General features: G+C 42.4%; 1 protein-coding gene across 3 annotated transcripts in view; it reads right to left on the bottom strand.

The window, feature by feature from the left end:
- The window catches only part of kdrl (kinase insert domain receptor like), a 403,844-nt gene that overhangs the window by 256,812 nt on the left and 128,628 nt on the right, over nucleotides 1-18,404 (bottom strand). For all 3 annotated transcript variants that reach the window (XM_061900269.1, XM_061900270.1, XM_061900268.1), the window contains exons 23-25: nucleotides 18,035-18,157; nucleotides 16,067-16,178; nucleotides 6,368-6,467 (exon numbers count right to left, since the gene is read on the bottom strand). In XM_061900269.1, coding sequence (XP_061756253.1) covers nucleotides 6,368-6,467; nucleotides 16,067-16,178; nucleotides 18,035-18,157 — 335 coding nt within the window. The remainder of the gene's footprint in view (nucleotides 1-6,367; nucleotides 6,468-16,066; nucleotides 16,179-18,034; nucleotides 18,158-18,404) is intronic.

Genomic DNA, 18,404 nt, shown 5'->3' on the forward strand with positions numbered 1-18,404 from the left:
CTGTAATAGCTGCAAAAGGTGGACCCCACATCAAATTGAACCCTGTTGGTTAGGAATGGGATGGCGCTTCAAGTTCATATGTGAGTCAAGGCAGGTGGCCAAACTCTTTTGGCAATATTGTTTATTTAGCATGTTGGAGTGAAGAAATAGTCTGTAGTGTTTAGTCAAGGGAGGCTCATGGGGGGGCACATCTGGGGGTTCGAGGGGGTGGGGGGGGGGGGGTCGTGTTGAGCGCTAAGAACCGATTCTTTTGTTTTGGAGACATTGCAGAGCTTTGGTCGGCGCACGTAGCTTCTGTGGGACCAGCTGTCAGCGTCGTCCGCCATGTGGGAAGTTTTAACCAGTGTTGATACTTTTGTAAATAAAGGGGACCACGAGAAAATGTCAATATTGAATTCATTTTGACAAAAAAATCTTAGGGCACATGAAAAAAGTTTATTATTGTAATTTAGTCCTTCAATAAAATAGTGAACATTTTGTAAAGTCAAGTACACACATGTTTGAATTATGCTGTGCATTTGACCCATTACCTTTGATCACCCCCCTGGGAGGTGAGGGGAGCAGTGAGCAGCGGCGGTGGCCACGCCCGGGAATCATTTTTTGGTGATTTAACCCCCAATTCCAACCCTTGATGCTGAGTACCCAAGCAGGGAGGTAATGGGTCCCGTTTTTATAGTCTTCGGTATGACCCTGCCGGGGTTTGAACTCACGAACAACTCCAACCACTAAGCCACTGAGTATGTTCTGTCATTTATCATTCTATTATTTTGTCTACATTATAAAGGACAAACTGTAAAAATGGCAAAAGCCCGGAAATAATAAGCATTGTTAAAATGATACATTATTTTTTTTTTAACTTAATGTAGGGTTGTGACAGTACCAATATTTTGGTACCGGTACCCTTTTTGGTACTATGATACTTTTCTAAATAAAGGGCGCCACAAAAAAAATGTCTTCATTGGCTTTATTTGCACAAAAAATCTTAGGGTACATTAAAGATGTTTATTATTAGGGTCCGCCAGGACTCCTTTGGAGTCCTTTTGCAATGGGCCAAAGGACCCTATTGTTCTTCGTGCGTTTTATTATTATTATTATTATTCTTTCTTTTTTATTCCGTACCTATGCGCTGTAATTTGACCCCCTTAACATGCTTCTAAACTCACCAAATTGTTCACACACATCGGTACGGTGGACCTTCCCAACATATTAAGCAACCAAACCCCAAAAATTAAAATTGCGCGCTAGGGCCCCCTAGGAAGAAAAAAACAAACAGACTGCTTCTAACTTCCGTTAGCAATGTCGTCAAAACATTGAAACAAAAACCTCTATGTAGGTCTAACCTAGACCTACATTTCCTAATGTACATCCTCGGGCAAAAATCCACAGAATGTTGGCAAAAAAACCCCTCAAGACAAAATTTTCGCAAGAAATGCAATTTTTGCCTCTTTGAGCTGTAATTTGACCCCCTTAAAATGCTTCAAAGTGCAAGTTAAAGCTCTACTATGCAAGGCAAAAGCCATTTATCAACAACATCCAGAAACGGCAAGCTGTAATTTGACACCCTTAACATCCTTCAAAACCCGCCAAATTTTACACACACATCAGGACTGGCGAAAATTGCCATCTATCAAAAAACCAAACCCCAAAAAATCAAAATTGTGCTCTGGCGCCCCCTAGGAATAAACACAGACAAAACTGCTTGTAACTTCTGTTAGGAATGTCGTAGAGACATGAAACAAAAACTTCTATGTAGGTCTGACTTACACCTAGATTTCATCCACTCACTTCCTTCAGCAAAAATCAACAAGTTGGCAAAAACCCCTTTAAAACAAAATGTTCCTAAAAATTTTTTATTTTTTGCCAGTGTGTCGATGTTAAGGTATTACACCAAGTTGGTAAGTCTGTTTGCTAATAGTAGCTACTATCCATCCATCTTCTAATGCTTATCCGGGCTTGGGTCACGGGGGCAGCAGCCAAAGGCGGACCTGACCAACGCTGCTTGCAGCTTTAATTGCAATTTAGTCCTTAAATAAAATAGTGAACATATTGGACAACTTGTCTTTTAGTAGTAAGTAAACAAAGACTCCTAATAAGTAACATATTGTGTCATTTATTTACCTATTATTTTGTCAACCTTATTAAGGACAAACTGTAAAAAAATGGATTATTAATGAACTTGTTCATTTACTGTTAATGTCCGCCTATTTTCTGTTCGATCTACACTTCTGTTAAAATGTAATAATCACTTATTCTTCTCTTCTTTCATACTTTACATTAGTTGTGGATGATACCACACATTTAGGTATCGATCCGATACCAAGTCGTTACAGGATCATATATTGGTCATATTCAAAGTCCTCATGTGTCCAGGGATGTACTTCCTGACTTTATTAACAAAATATGACAATAAAAAAATCAATGTAATCATAGTAGTATCGATTAGATACACACTTGTACTTGGTATCATTTCAGTGGATGTCAAGTGTGGATCCACCCATGGTGTTTGTTTACATTGTGACGCCGGTGAGCTATTGTATCCTACGGTGTGTAGTGAAGCATGTTTCGCTATTCCTCTTCCTGCGGTGATAATGGTACTTGTAAGAAACTTTATTTGTTGCCATGAAGACGAGGATTAGTGATTTTAGATGGATGTTAGCTGCTAGCTAGCTAGCCATGTTTTAAAACATCTCTTCCTGAGGGCGATTCAGTGTTATAACTTCACATTATCTTTACTTTTTACACCAAAAATGCGCCCATTCTCCCTTTTCTGTCTACAGCAGGGGTCACCAACCTTTTTGAAACCAAGATCTACTTCTTGGGTACTGATTAATGCGAAGGGCTACCAGTTTGATACACACTTAAGAAATTGCCAGAAATAGCCAATTTGCTCAATTTACCTTTAATAAATACATCTATAAATATATAGAGTATATATATATAAAAATGTCCGTCATTCCGTCGTACATTTTTTTTCCTTTTACGGAAGGTTTTTTAAAGAGAATAAATGATGGAAAAAAGCACTTAATTGAACGGTTTAAAAGAGGATAAAACAGGGAAAAAATGAATATTATATTTTGAAACATAGTTTATCTTCAATTTCGACTCTTTAAAATTCAAAATTCAACCGAAAGAAAGAAGAGAAAAACTAGCTAATTCGAATCTTTTTGAAAAAATTCAAAAGTAGAATTTATGGAACATTAATCATTTTTCCTGATTAAGATGAATTTTAAAATGTTGATGACATGTTTTAAATAGGTTAAAATCCAATCTGCATTTTGTTAGAATATATAACAAATTGGACCAAGCTATATTTTTAACAAAGACAAATCATTATTTCTTCTAGATTTTCCAGAACAAAAAAAAAAAAAAAAAAAAGTCAAAAGACTTTGAAATAAGATTTACATTTGATTGTAAAGATTTTCTAGATTTGCCAGAATATTTTTGGGGAATTTTAATCATAATAAGTTTGAAGAAATATTTCACAAATATTCTTCGTCAATAAAACAGAAACTAAAATGAAGAATTAAATCAAGATGTATTTATTATTCTTCATAATAATAAAATAAAAAAATTACTTGAACATTGATTTAAATTGTCAGGGTAGAAGAGGAAGGAATTTAAAAGGTAAAAAGGTATGTGTTTGAAAATCCTAAAATCATTTTTAAGGTTGTGTTTTTTCTCAAAAATTGTCTTTCTGAAAGTTTTAAGAAGCAAAGTAAAAAAATTAATGAATTTATTTAAACAAGTGAAGACCAAGTCTTTAAAATATTTTCTTGGATTTTTAAATTCCATTTGAGTTTTGTCTCTCTTAGAATGAAAAATGTCGAGCAAAGCGAGACCAGCTTGCTAGTAAATAAATACAATTTAAAAAAATAGAGGCAGCTCACTGGTAAGTGCTGCTATTTGAGCTATTTTTAGAACAAAACAGCGGGCGACTCATCTGGTCCTTACGGGCGACCTGGTGCCCGTGAGCACCGCCTTGGTGACCCCTGGTCTACATACTGTCTGCTCGTAAGTACTCAGTGCGCGTGCGCTGCCGAACATGCTCTTCTCCTTGTAAAACCAGCAATAAGACGACGCGCCTTCGTGCCCGTTCAAAAAAATTTATATACAGGGAACTGGTACTTTTTAAACAGAGTTTAACCATTTTTGATTATTTGGTACCACGATACTATACTAGTACCGGTATAGCGTACAAGCCGACTCCAATGCAAACCATTTAGAGCCTATTTGACAGCAAAATGTGCAGCACATTTCTTGGCAGGACAATAATGATGAATTATAGCTGGTTCTTTTTAATTTTCTTTAGAGATGAGCTTTTCTTCGTCAGCTCGGACAAAAAGTGAGCGTCCGATTTATTATACTCCCACTTAAATAAGCCGCTGCATACCGCAGCTACTTATCTCTCGACAGACCAGTCGAGTCTCCGTGATTCAAGGCCAAATTCATACGTGCTTCCTTCATAGATCACATTCATTTCAAAGAGTGGCTTTAAAGCTCGGGCGAGATCATAGACAGCGGAATTAACCCTGAGATATCAGCGAGTGTTATCTTCATGTCTGAGACAAGTCTGACATGCATCGGGACTCATGTTTGCGGAATGGACCGCCCATCTGGTTGTAATTTCAAAGCATCGTTTTCCATTAAATTCGCAATTCAGTTAGTTGCCGATAAAACTCTTTGGATGGTTTAATACCAGATCTCGATTAAACAGGAGTTCTTTTCAAAACCAGTTGGATTTATGGGCTTGGTGAGTGGTTTGGAATGAAAGCAAAAAGCAACGTATGCAGGGGTTGCAGTGAGAGTGACAGTGTGATGGCTCCGACTGGATTGTGGAAGACTTTCAAGGCTGATTTTTATGGTGAAAACCCCCCCCCCCCTAAAAAGAAGATGGCTTGCTGGGGTGACAGCTTTGGAGGAAGATGACTTGGTGGTCAAAAATGCTTGTTTCTGAGACATGTAAGCAGTACATTAAGGATTTTAAAAGTATTTGTACAACCTTTCACTGGACAACCCACCAACATAACCTTCTAGAATAGAATAGAATAGAGTTTTATTGTCATTATTGCAATGAACAGGTTCAAAGAACAACAAAATTGGAGCAGCTCCTTCTAAGGTGCATATACAATATGGTAGTATAAATAGTAAAAAAAAAAAAGATAGAGATGACAGATGTATCTATGTATATGTATATGTATATGTATCCACACAGATGCATATCTGCATGCATATGAATACATATACACACATACATAAAACATAAAACATTATTCTGCAACAAGGCAGCTATTAAAAATGAGTCTTAAATACTCCGTATCTGTTAAATATCTGCTTGCAAGCAGTTCCATCCATCAATCCATTTTCTACCATTTGTCCCAATCGGGGTCGTGAGGGTGCTGGAGCCTATCCCAGCTGCATTCGGGGCAGTAGGCGGGGTACACTCTGGACAAGCCGCCACCTCATCGCAATTGCCAATCAACGTATCCCCAGGTGCATGTCTTTGGAGGTGGCAGGAAGCCGGAGAGAACATGCAAACTTCACACACAAAAACCCCTGGCCCGGGATTCGAACCCAGGACCTTCTCACTGTGAGACACTAACGCAAACAACAGCACCACTGCGCTTCTTCATCACCAATACTAGTATCGGCAAAATGTCTGTTTCTGAGACATGTGAGATGTACATTAAGGATTTGAAAAGTATTTGTACAACCTTTCACTGGACAACCCACCAACATAACCTTCTGCAACAAGGCAGCTATTAAAAATGAGTCTTAAATGTTAAATATCTGCTTGCAAGCAGTTCCATCTATCCATTTCCTACCGCTTGTCCCAATCGGGGTCGTGAGGGTGCTGGAGCCTATCCCAGCTGCATTCGGGGCAATAGGCGGGGTTCACCCTGGACAAGTCACTACCTCATCGCAATTGCCAATCAGCCTATGACCAGGTGCATGTCTTTGGAGATGGAATGAGGCTTGAGACAACATGCAAACTCAACACGCAAAGACTTGTGGCCCGGGATTCAAACCCGGGACCTTCTCACTGTGAGGCACGAATGCGAATAACACCACCGCCGTGCTGCTTTGTCACCAATACTTGTATCTGCAAGATGTCTGTTTCTGAGACATGTGAGCTGTACATTAGGGATTTTAACTTGAAATAATTTGTACAACCTTTCACTGGACAACCCACAAGAAACAAGCTATTAAAAATTAGCCTTAAATTCTCTGTATCTGTTAAATATTGGCACACAGCGTGGGTCATTTCCATGCAGTGTGCAATGAAGTACATGTACATAAGCCCTCCATGTCTGCAACAACGTGCCTCAAAAATACAAGAAATCACGTTATACAACAAAAAAGTTCTCACATTTCAGAGGACGAGTATTCTGGAGCTCTCATCCGCGTGCCCTCTTTCAGTCTGCAGCAAAATTCCTCGTCAATTTGGACGCCGGGGTACGGTGAAGCACCTAACGGAGGAGAGAAATATCATTATTATAATTGCATGTTTTGTTTGTGCTGGTGTGGGATTTCTCCCGCTTTCCCAAAACGTACTTGTTAGGATGATTGGACAAGCGGTATAAAAGATAATTGAAGACAGGGGTGTAAAATTCGTAAAGCACGTAACAAATGTACAATCAAAACATTGCAGATGTATTTATTTATTAGATTTGTTATGCATAAATTGATGGATAACTTGCTTTGAAATAATAAATAAAGGTGACAAGCAGATAAACTGTATAACTAATTATTTTCATCTAAACAAAAATATTTTTATCATACAGTTTAGTAATAAATTTGGTATAATCAAATAATAATGCAGTGTAAAATATCTATTTTTTTTCCTATCAAAATTGAAAGAACAAATGCATTAAGTTAGGGTTGTACGGTATAGCTTGTTTTACAAGCATAGGAGCATGTTCGGCAGGGCGCGCACACTGAGTACTTACAAGCAGACAGTGTGTAGACAGAAAAGGGAGAACGGATGCATTCTGGTGTAAAAAGTAAAGATAAAGGTGAAACACCCTCAGGAAGAGCTGCTTTAAAACATGGCTAACTAGCTAGCGGCTAAAATGAATTGATTAACGTGGACCCCGACTTAAACAAGTTGAAAAACTTACTAGGGTGTTACCATTTAGTGGTCACTTGTACGGAATATGTACTGTGCAATCTGCTACTAACAGTGTTCTAGCTATTTCTAAATCACTAATCCTGGCCTGCGTGGCGACATATAAAGTATGTTTCTTAAAAGCCACATTCAGCACGTGTTACAACAGCGTGGCTTCGTAAAAAAAAGTGCAGGTACTTTCCTGGCCCGCCTGCAGTCCAGACCTGTCTCCCATGGAAAAAGTGTGGCACATTATGAAGCGTAAAATACGACAGCAGAGACCCCGGACTGTTGAACGACTGAAGCTCTACATAAAACAAGAATGGGAAAGAATTCCACTTTCAAAGCTTCAACAATTAGTTTCCTCAGTTCCCAAATGTTTGAGTGTTGGTAATAGAAAAGGTGATGTAACACAGTGGTGAACATGCCCTTTCCCAACTACTTTGGCACATGTTGCAGCCATGAAATTCTAAGTTAATTATTATTTGCAAAAAAAAGAACATCAAATATCTTGTCTTTGTAGTGCATTCAATTGAATATGGGTTGAAAAGGATTTGCAAATATTCTGTTTATATTTACATCCAACACAATTTCCCAACTCATATGGAAACGGGGTTTGTACAAACAAATTCTCCAAATTGAGCGAGCGCAAGCAAGCCCCTCCCCCACCCTGTTTTAGTTCCCAACGTTAATCTTGGTGATAAAACGGGAATGCTCGCGCTTAGTTCCTCGTGACAAAACAGCAATAAAGCGTCAAAAATAAAATATCACATCGGAGTTTTTTTGGAAGGACCCCACGAAATATTTGCGAGTCGGACGACACATGCGTCTCCAAGTCGGTGAAACAGCTCCGTGGACGACGCCCAACAAACTTCGCTCGTTTTGACTTTTGCGTCGTTGTTTTGGAGATTTATACGTCCGACTAACCGTACCCAGATGTGCGAGTACGTGTTTCTCTCGGCGTGGAGGCGAATGCAGGCGAAAGGGCAACGTGTCACAGCGTTCAAGACGGCGCTGTTTGTCACACTTTTCTATTCAAAGTCCATTTGGGCCTTTTTGTTCACATGTGCTCGGCTTCCCGTGGCGGCGTTGGAGCGTGCAATATTTCACGTCCCTGTGGAAACGTGCAGTCGATGCTGCACACAATGCTCCTTTTAGGTGGGCTCACATCAGGGGGGGACGCAGTCGCACCGTGATTGGCTGCCTGGCGACGCAGATTGGGGAGCTTTAATAGCAGGTGATTAGGTTTTTTTGTTGTTTTTTTTGGACTGAATGTTGCATGCACACACATGATTTCCTCATGTGGGACATGTTTAATTAAACTATTACATGAGTCCACTATGATGTCAGGCTTAATGCACCCTAATAGAAACCCGGAGAAAAAAATAAATTAACTACCAAAAATGTCTCCACACCATGCTCGGTTCAAAATGTGCAGCGGTTATTAATTCAGTATTTCTGACAGGCTTTCTGTGGCCAAAACCAGTAACTGTTGTTTTAAACGGGTATGTCGTTACGTCCTGACATTGCTGCTTTTACGAGCAGAGGAGCATGTTCGGCAGTGCACACAGACAGAGTACTTACAAGCAGACACAGTGTGTAGACCACGGGTGTCAAACAAATTTTAGATGGGGAAAAATCCACTCCCAAGTGGTAAAATCACGGCACGATTACTTAAAAATAAAGACAACTTCAGATTGTTTTCTTTGTTTAAAAATAGAACACGCACAAATGTACAAAACCATAATGTTTTTAGCTTGTTTTTTTTCACACTTATATGTTGCGGTTATTTGTCCTTGTTTATATTTTCTGAATAAATTATGCGATAATGTTCATCAGTCAACTCATTGTCCATCAAGATAAAAAAAATGATATCAAAATCAATTTACAGGATGTTGTTTATGTAGTTTAATAATTTTCCTCAACTGATGCACTAACATATATACCAGGGGTGTCAAACTCAAAGCGTGGGACAAAATGTTAAACTGAACAAAGCCGCGGGCCAAGATTGAACAAATTAACCTTTTTAATAGGGACCCAAACAAGTTTTGCATTGAATATTGAACGAGCAAAGCTTGCATAACTTTATAGTGACATGCAAAATCGATTTTCAAATAATGTAGCATCCCGAAAGAGTTAGTGCTGCAAGGGGTTCTGGGTATTTGTTCTGTTGTGTTACGGTGCGGCTGTTCTCCCTAAATGTGGTTGTCATTCTGGTTTGGTGTGTGTTCACAGTGTGGCGCATATTTGTAACAGTGTTAAAGTTGTTTATAGGGCCACCCTCATTGTGATGTGTATGGCGGTTGAACAAGTATGCCTTGCATTCACTTGTTTGTGTGTAAAGTCCGCATATAGTATGTGACTGGGCCGACACAATGTTTGTATGGAGGAAAAGCAGACGGGACGACAGGTTGTAGAGGACGTTGAATGCAGTGCCTTTAAGGCACGTCCCCATTGATGTTGTTCGGGTGGAAATCGAGCGAAATTCGGGAGAATGGTTGCCCCGGGTGATTTTTGGCATCCATCCATCCATCATCTTCCGCTTATCCGAGGTCGGGTCGCGGGGGCAACAGCCTAAGCAGGGAAACCCAGACTTCCCTCTCCCCAGCCACTTCGTCTAGCTCTTCCCGGGGGATCCCGAGGCGTTCCCAGGCCAGCCGGGAGACATAGTCTTCCCAACGTGTCCTGGGTCTTCCCCGTGGCCTCCTACCGGTTGGACGTGCCCTAAACACCTCCCTAGGGAGGCGTTCGGGTGGCATCCTGACCAGATGCCCGAACCACCTCATCTGGCTCCTCTCGATGTGGAGGAGCAGCGGCTTTACTTTGAGTTCCTCCCGGATGGCAGAGCTTCTCACCCTGTCTCTAAGGGAGAGCCCCGCCACACGGCGGAGGAAACTCATTTCGGCCGCTTGTACCCGTGATCTTATCCTTTCGGTCATGACCCAAAGCTCATGACCATAGGTGAGGATGGGAACGTAGATCGACCGGTAAATTGAGAGCTTTGCCTTCCGGCTCAGCTCCTTCTTCACCACAACGGATCGGTACAACGTCCGCATTACTGAAGACGCCGCACCGACCCGCCTGTCGATCTCACGATCCACTCTTCCCTCACTCGTGAACAAGACTCCTAGGTACTTGAACTCCTCCACTTGGGGCAGGGTCTCCTCCCCAACCCGGAGATGGCACTCCACCCTTTTCCGGGCGAGAACCATGGACTCGGATTTGGAGGTGCTGATTCTCATTCCGGTCGCTTCACACTCGGCTGCGAACCGATCCAGCGAGAGCTGAAGATCCCGGTCAGATGAAGCCATCAGGACCACATCATCTGCAAAAAGCAGAGACCTAATCCTGCGGTTACCAAACCGGAACCCCTCAACGCCTTGACTGCGCCTAGAAATTCTGTCCATAAAAGTTATGAACAGAATCGGTGACAAAGGACAGCCTTGGCGGAGTCCAACCCTCACTGGAAATGTGTTCGACTTACTGCCGGCAATGCGAACCAAGCTCTGGCACTGATCGTACAGGGAACGGACCGCCACAATAAGACAGTCCGATACCCCATACTCTCTGAGCACTCCCCACAGGACTTCCCGAGGGACACGGTCGAATGCCTTCTCCAAGTCCACAAAGCACATGTAGACTGGTTGGGCAAACTCCCATGCACCCTCAAGAACCCTGCCGAGAGTATAGAGCTGGTCCACAGTTCCACGACCAGGACGAAAACCACACTGTTCCTCCTGAATCCGAGGTTCGACTATCCGACGTAGCCTCCTCTCCAGTACACCTGAATAAACCTTACCGGGAAGGCTGAGGAGTGTGATCCCACGATAGTTGGAACACACCCTCCGGTCCCCCTTCTTAAAGAGAGGAACCACCACCCCGGTCTGCCAATCCAGAGGTACCGCCCCCGATGTCCACGCGATGCTGCAAAGTCTTGTCAACCAAGACAGCCCCACAGCATCCAGAGCCTTAAGGAACTCCGGGCGGATCTCGTCCACCCCTGGGGCCTTGCCACCGAGGAGCTTTTTAACTACCTCAGCGACCTCAGCCCCAGAAATAGGAGAGTCCACCACAGATTCCCCAGGCACTGCTTCCTCATAGGAAGACGTGTTGGTGGGATTGAGGAGGTCTTCGAAGTATTCCTTCCACCTATCCACAACATCCGCAGTCGAGGTCAGCAGAACACCATCCGCACCATACACGGTGTTGATAGTGCACTGCTTCCCCTTCCTGAGGCGGCGGACGGTGGTCCAGAATCGCTTCGAAGCCGTCCGGAAGTCGTTTTCCATGGCTTCCCCGAACTCTTCCCATGTCCGAGTTTTTGCCTCCGCGACCGCTGAAGCTGCACACCGCTTGGCCTGTCGGTACCTGTCCACTGCCTCCGGAGTCCTATGAGCCAAAAGGACCCGATAGGACTCCTTCTTCAGCTTGACGGCATCCCTCACCGCTGGTGTCCACCAAGGGGTTTTAGGATTGCCGCCCCGACAGGCACCAACTACCTTGCGGCCACAGCTCCGATCTGCCGCCTCGACAATAGAGGTGCGGAACATGGTCCACTCGGACTCAATGTCCAGCACCTCCCACGTGACATGTTCAAAGTTCTTCCGGAGGTGGGAATTGAAACTTTGTCTGACAGGAGACTCTGCCAGACGTTCCCAGCAGACCCTCACAATGCGTTTGGGCCTCCCAGGTCTGTCCGGCATCCTCCCCCACCATCGCAGCCAACTCACCACCAGGTGGTGATCGGTAGAAAGCTCCGCCCCTCTCTTCACCCGAGTGTCCAAAACATGAGGCCGCAAATCCGATGACACAACTACAAAGTCGATCATGGAACTGCGGCCTAGGGTATCCTGGTGCCAAGTGCACATATGGACACCCTTATGTTTGAACATGGTGTTTGTTATCGACAAACTGTGACGAGCACAAAAGTCCAATAACAAAACACCACTCGGGTTCAGATCCGGGCGGCCATTCTTCCCAATCACGCCTCTCCAGGTTTCACTGTCGTTGCCAACGTGAGCGTTGAAGTCTCCCAGTAGGACAAGGGAATCACCCGGGGGAGCACTTTCCAGTACTCCCTCGAGTGTTCCCAAAAAGGGTGGGTACTCTGAACTGCTGTTTGGTGCATAAGCACAAACAACAGTCAGGACCCGTCCCCCCACCCGAAGGCGGAGGGAGGCTACCCTTTCGTCCACCGGGTTGAACTCCAACGTACAGGCTTTGAGCCGGGGGGAAACAAGAATTGCCACCCCAGCCCGTCGCCTCTCACTGCCGGCAACGCCAGAGTGGAAGAGGGTCCAATCCCTCTCGAGAGAAGTGGTTCCAGAGCCCTTGCTGTGCGTCGAAGTGAGTCCAACTATATCCAGCCGGAATTTCTCGACTTCGCGCACTAGCTCAGGCTCCTTCCCCCCCAGTGACGTGACGTTCCACGTCCCAAGAGCTAGCTTCTGTAGCCGAGGATCGGACCGCCAAGTGCCCTGCCTTCGGCTGTCGCCCAGCTCACAATGCACCCGACCTCTATGGCCCCTGCTATGGGTGGTGAGCCCATTGGAGGGGTGACCCACGTTGCCTCTTCGGGCTGTGCCCGGCTGGGCCCCATGGGAACAGGCCCGGCCACCAGGCGCTCGCCATCGTGCCCCACCTCCGGGCCTGGCTCCAGAGGGGGGCCCCGGTGACCCGCGTCCGGGCGAGGGAAATCTGGGTCCATGGTTTTTCATCTTCATAAAGGTCTTCGAGCTGCTCTTTGTCTGATCCCTCACCTAGAACCTGTTTGCCTTGGGAGACCCTACCAGGGGGCTTTATGCCCCCGGACAACATAGCTCCTAGGATCATTGGGACACGCAAACTCCTCTACCACGATAAGGTTGCAGCTCAGAGACACTGAAATTCGGGAGTCTCCCGGGAAAATCGGGAGGTTTAGTAAGTATGAGTAATTGCGGTGAATGCGGTGTTATAACACCGGCAGGCCAGCTCTAATGTTAATTTGATATTGCCTCAAGGGCCAAATTAAATTACACGGTGGGCCAAATTTGGCCCGCGGGCCAGAGTTTGACACCCATCATCTAGATGAAGAATTGCTATTGCGACATCCAGTGGACACATTGAGAACAGCTGTTTTTTTCATTCAAAAATTTCAGGTTCATTTTTATACTTAAAAAACTCATCCCGCGGGCCGGATAAAACCGGTTCGCGGGCCTGATCCGGCCCTCGGGCCGCAAGTTTGACGCCCCTGGTGTAGACAGAAAAGGGAAAATGGACGCATTTTGGCTTAAAAATTAACGATATATAAAGGGGAAAAGCAGATATATAACTATTTTTTTTGTATCTGTAATACAGTTTAATAATATACAATTTGGCATATTCAGATAATATTACAGTGTAAAATATCAATTTTTTTCCGATCAAAATTGAAAGAACAAATGCATTAAGTTAGGGTTGTACGGTATACCGGTACTAGTATAGTACCGCAATACTAATGAATCATATTTGGTACTAAACCGCCTCTAAAAAGTACCGGTCCCACACATCCCGTCGTCGTCATGTCCTGAAATTGCCGTTTTAGGAGCAGTGGAGCATGTTCGGCAGCGCGCACACACAGAGTACTTACAAGCAGAGACAGTGTGCAGACAGAAAAGGGAGAACGGACGCATTTTGGCTTAAAAACTAACAATAAATAAAAGGTAAAAAGCAGATATATAACTCATTGTTTGCATCTAAACAAAAATATTTTTGTGATACAGTTTAATAATAATCAATTTGGCATAATCAGATAATATTATAGTGTAAAATATCTATTTTTTTTCAATCAAAATTGAAATAACGAATGCATTAAGTTAGGGTTGTACGGTATACCGGTACTAGTATAGTACCGAGATACTAATGAATCATATTTTGTACTATACCGCCTCTAAAAAGTACCGGTCCCACACATCCCGTCGTCGTCACGTCGTGACATTGCTGGTTTTACGAGCAGAGGAGCATGTTCGGCAGCGCACACACACAGAGTACTTACAAGCAGAGACAGTGTGTTGATAGAAAAGGGAGAACGGACGCATTTTGGCTTAAAAACTAACAATATATAGAAGGTGACTAGCAGATATATAAGTAATTATTTGCATTTAAACAAAAATATTTTTGTAATACAGTTTAATAATATACAATTTGGCATAATCAGATAATATTACAGTGTAAAATATCAATCTTTTTCCTATCAAAATTGAAAGAACAAAAGCATTAAGTTAGGGTTGTACGGCATAGCAGTACTAGTGTAGTACCGAGATACTAATGAATCATATTTGGTACTATACCACCTTTAAAAAGTACCGGTCCCACACATCCCGTCATCGTCATGTCGTGACATTGCATTTTTACGAGCAGTGGAGCATGTTCGGCAGCGCGCACACAGAGTGTAGACAGAAAAGGGAGAACGGACGCATTTTGGTGTAAAAATTAAAGATAAAGGTTAAGTTATAACACTGAAACTGTGTTTTAAAACATGGGTAGCGGCTATCATCCATTCGCGGTCAGCAGTGTTTTAGGGACTTCTAAATTACTAATCCTCGCCGCCATGGCGACAAATAAAGTACGTTTCTTACAAGTATCATTATCACTGCAGGACGAGGAATAGCTAAACATGCTTTACTACACACCGTAGGAGGATGCAATAGCTCACTGGTGTCACAATGTAAAACACCATGGGTGGATCTACACCTGACATCCACTGTAATGATACCAAGTACAGGAGCGCATCTAGTCGATACTACTATGATTACATAGACATTTTTATATCGTCACAAAATCTTTTTTCCTTTTTTAAAATTCACATTACATTTATAAATTCAGGAAATACGGCCCTGGACTTTGAATATGACCAATGTATGATCCTGTAACTACTTGGTATCGGATCGATACCTAAATGTGTGGTATCATCCAAAACTAATGTAAAGTATCAAAGAAGAGAAGAATAAGTGATTATTAAATTTTAACAGAAGTGTAGATAGAACATGTTGAAACAGAAAATAAGCAGATATTAACAGGAAATTAACAAGTAGATTAAGAATTAATTTTTTTACAGTTTGTCCTTTATAATGTGTACAAAATAATAGGTGTATAAATGACACAATATGTTACTGCATACATCAGCAGACTAATCAAGAGTCTTTGTTTGTTTAGTTTCTACTAAAAGTTGTCTAGTATGTTCAACATTTTATTTAAGGACTAAATGACAATAATAAACTTACCGTATTTCCTTGAATTGCCGCCGGGGCGCTAATTAATTTAAAACCTCTTCTCACTCCTGCGCTTACCAAAGACATGCGGTAAAAGTAAGCATGCGCTAATTATTTTAAAACCTCTTTTCACTCCGGCACTTACCAAAAGAATGCAGTAAAAATTTGAGTGTGATGTAAGCATGGACCTTAAATCCTACCGAATAGCTCTTAATCTTCTTCCCTTTATGCGATTTCAAATTACCAGTATTGAAATCAGCCTCCTTTATTTTGAAAATGATGACAGGGGAGGTGTCACTCGTGACGTCACGAGTTTGACCAGGCGGTAATACTAAGCATGCGCTAATAATTTTGCGAAGCGAGTTTGACCCGGCAGTAATTCTAGGCAGGCGCATACTATATGCCCTGCGGCAATTCAAGGAAATATGGTATGTTTCATGTACCCTAAGATTTTTTTGTCAAAATAAAGCCATTAATGCCAAATTTTTGTGGTCCCTTATATTTAGAAAAGTATCAAAATATTGGTATTGGTACAACCCTAGTGTTTGTGAATTAGTATGCTACTTTATTGTAATCTCTAATTACTATCACAACTTGCATTTTAAGTAGAATAACAACCAAACCGTAGCAGTTTGCGATGGGGCCGAGGTCGAAACTATAACCCCTTTTACATTTGTTCCTCACTAATGCCGGAACATTCTCACTTATTCAAAGTTCCCCACGTGACACCTACCCAACGAGAAGATCTCCCACATGAGCACGCCGAAGGACCACACGTCGCTCTGAGTGGTGTACACCTTGTCAAAAATGGCCTCGGGAGCCATCCACTTGAGCGGCAGCCGGGCCTGAAACACAGAGCGTTGAGACTCAGGATCCTTCACTCAGCTGTCGATACCTCACAATGTTTCAGTCTCAGACATTTACATTTAAGTCCCATCTTAAACCTCATTTGTAAACTCTAGCCTTTAAATAGACCCCCCTTTTTAGACCAGTTGATCTGCCGTCTCTTTTCTGTTCTGCTCCCCTCTCCACGAGGTGACCACAGATGGGTTGGTCCAAGGAGGGGGTCCCCTGCAAGGTTACTCATTATATACCATTGGGTTGAGTTTTTCCTTGTCCTGATGTGGGATCTGAGCCGAGGATGTCGTTGTGGCTTGTGCAGCCCGTTGAGACACTCGTGATTTAGGGCTATATAAATAAACTTTGATTTGACTCCAAAATAGTCGGAATCCCGCGCATCAAAACAGTTGTTTATCTCACGATAGGGCGAAACCATCCTTGCCCAGGCACACCCTCCTAGTTTTTATGGAGTATAAATATTTGGGGTTTTGGCACCAGCCACTGGACTAGATTTGACCAATGTATGTCTAAGACAAGATCTGACCAATTTGATAAATATGCGATAAATCTAAGACTAGAGCTAACCAATCCAAGGGCTAGATCTGACCAATCCAAGTCTAAGACTAGATCGACCAATCTAAGTCTAAGGTTAGATCTGACCAATCTAAAACTAGATCTGACCAATTTCAGTATAAGACTAGATCCGACTAATCCAAGTCTAACACTAGATCTGACCAATCTAATACTAGATTTGACCAATCTCAGTCTAAGACTAGATGTGACCAATCCAATACCAGATCTGACCAATATCAGTCCAAGACTAGATCTGACCAATCTAATACTTGGTCTGATTAATCTCAGACTAAGACTAGATCTGACCAATCTAAGTATAAAACTAGATGTGACTAATCCAAGTGTAAGACTAAATCTGACCAATCTACCGTAAGTCTAACACTAGATCTGACCAATCTTGGTCTGAGACTAGATATGACAAATCCAAGTCTAAGACTAGATCTGACCAATCCAAGTCTAACACTAAATCTGACCAATTTCAGTCCAAGACTAGATCTGACCAATCTCAGTCTAAAACTAAATCTGACAAATCTCAGTGTAAGACTAAATCTGACCAATCTAAAACTAGATGTGACTGATCTCAGTCTAAGACCAGATGTGACCAATCCAAGTCTAAAACCAGATGTGACCAATCCAAAACTAAGACTAGATCTGACCAATCTAACACAAGATCTGACCAATCTTGGTCTGAGACTAGATGTGACAAATCCAAGTCTAAGACTAGATCTGACCAATCCAAGTCTAAGACTAGATCCGACCAATCTAACACAAGATGTGACCAATCCAAGTCTAAGACTAGATCTGACCAATCTAATACTAGATGTGACAAATCTCAGTCTAATACTAGATGTGACCAATCCAATCCTAAAACTAGGTCTGACCCCTCTAATACTAGAACTGACTAATCTCAGTCTAAGACCAGATGTGACCAATACAAGTCTACGACTAGATCTGACCAATCCAAGTATAAGATTTGATCTGACCAATCCAAGTCTAAGACTATATCTGACCAATCCAAGTCTAAGACTAGATCTGACCGATCTAATACTAGATGTGACCAATCTCAGTCTAAGACCAGATGTGACCAATCCAAGTCTACGACTAGATATGACCAATCAACGTCTAAGACTAGATCCGACCAATCTAATACTTGATCTGACCAATCTAACATTAGATATGACCAATCTCAGTCTAAGATTAGATGTGACTAATCTAAGTCTAATAGTAGATCTAACCAATTTAGGTCTAAGACTAGATCTGACTGATTGATTGATTGATTGATACTTACATCTCCCTTGCGCACATAATCAGGATCCTTGTAGATGTCTCTGGCTAGTCCAAAATCACAAATTTTCACCACATTATTCTCAGAGAGGAGGATGTTTCGTGCGGCCAAATCCCGATGAATGCACTGATGGAAGGCAGAAACAAAGACTGGTGATTGGAAGCCAAGTTGGAGTTCAAGTCTTGTGTGTCTGCTCTAATTGATATCAGCTTTGGTTAAGTCATCAGTGATTAAAACAAAAAGGAATAAAAATGTTCACTACATTTTCTTCTGTCACAGTGACTGGATTTGTCTAAATCAGTAAACGTTTTGTCTTGAAAATAAAACCCGTACAGCTTGAAAAGTGTCGGGATATGACAGTCGTGAGAAGGCG

This window comes from Nerophis ophidion, linkage group LG05 (assembly GCF_033978795.1).
Source record: "Nerophis ophidion isolate RoL-2023_Sa linkage group LG05, RoL_Noph_v1.0, whole genome shotgun sequence".
NCBI lineage: Eukaryota > Metazoa > Chordata > Actinopteri > Syngnathiformes > Syngnathidae > Nerophis > Nerophis ophidion.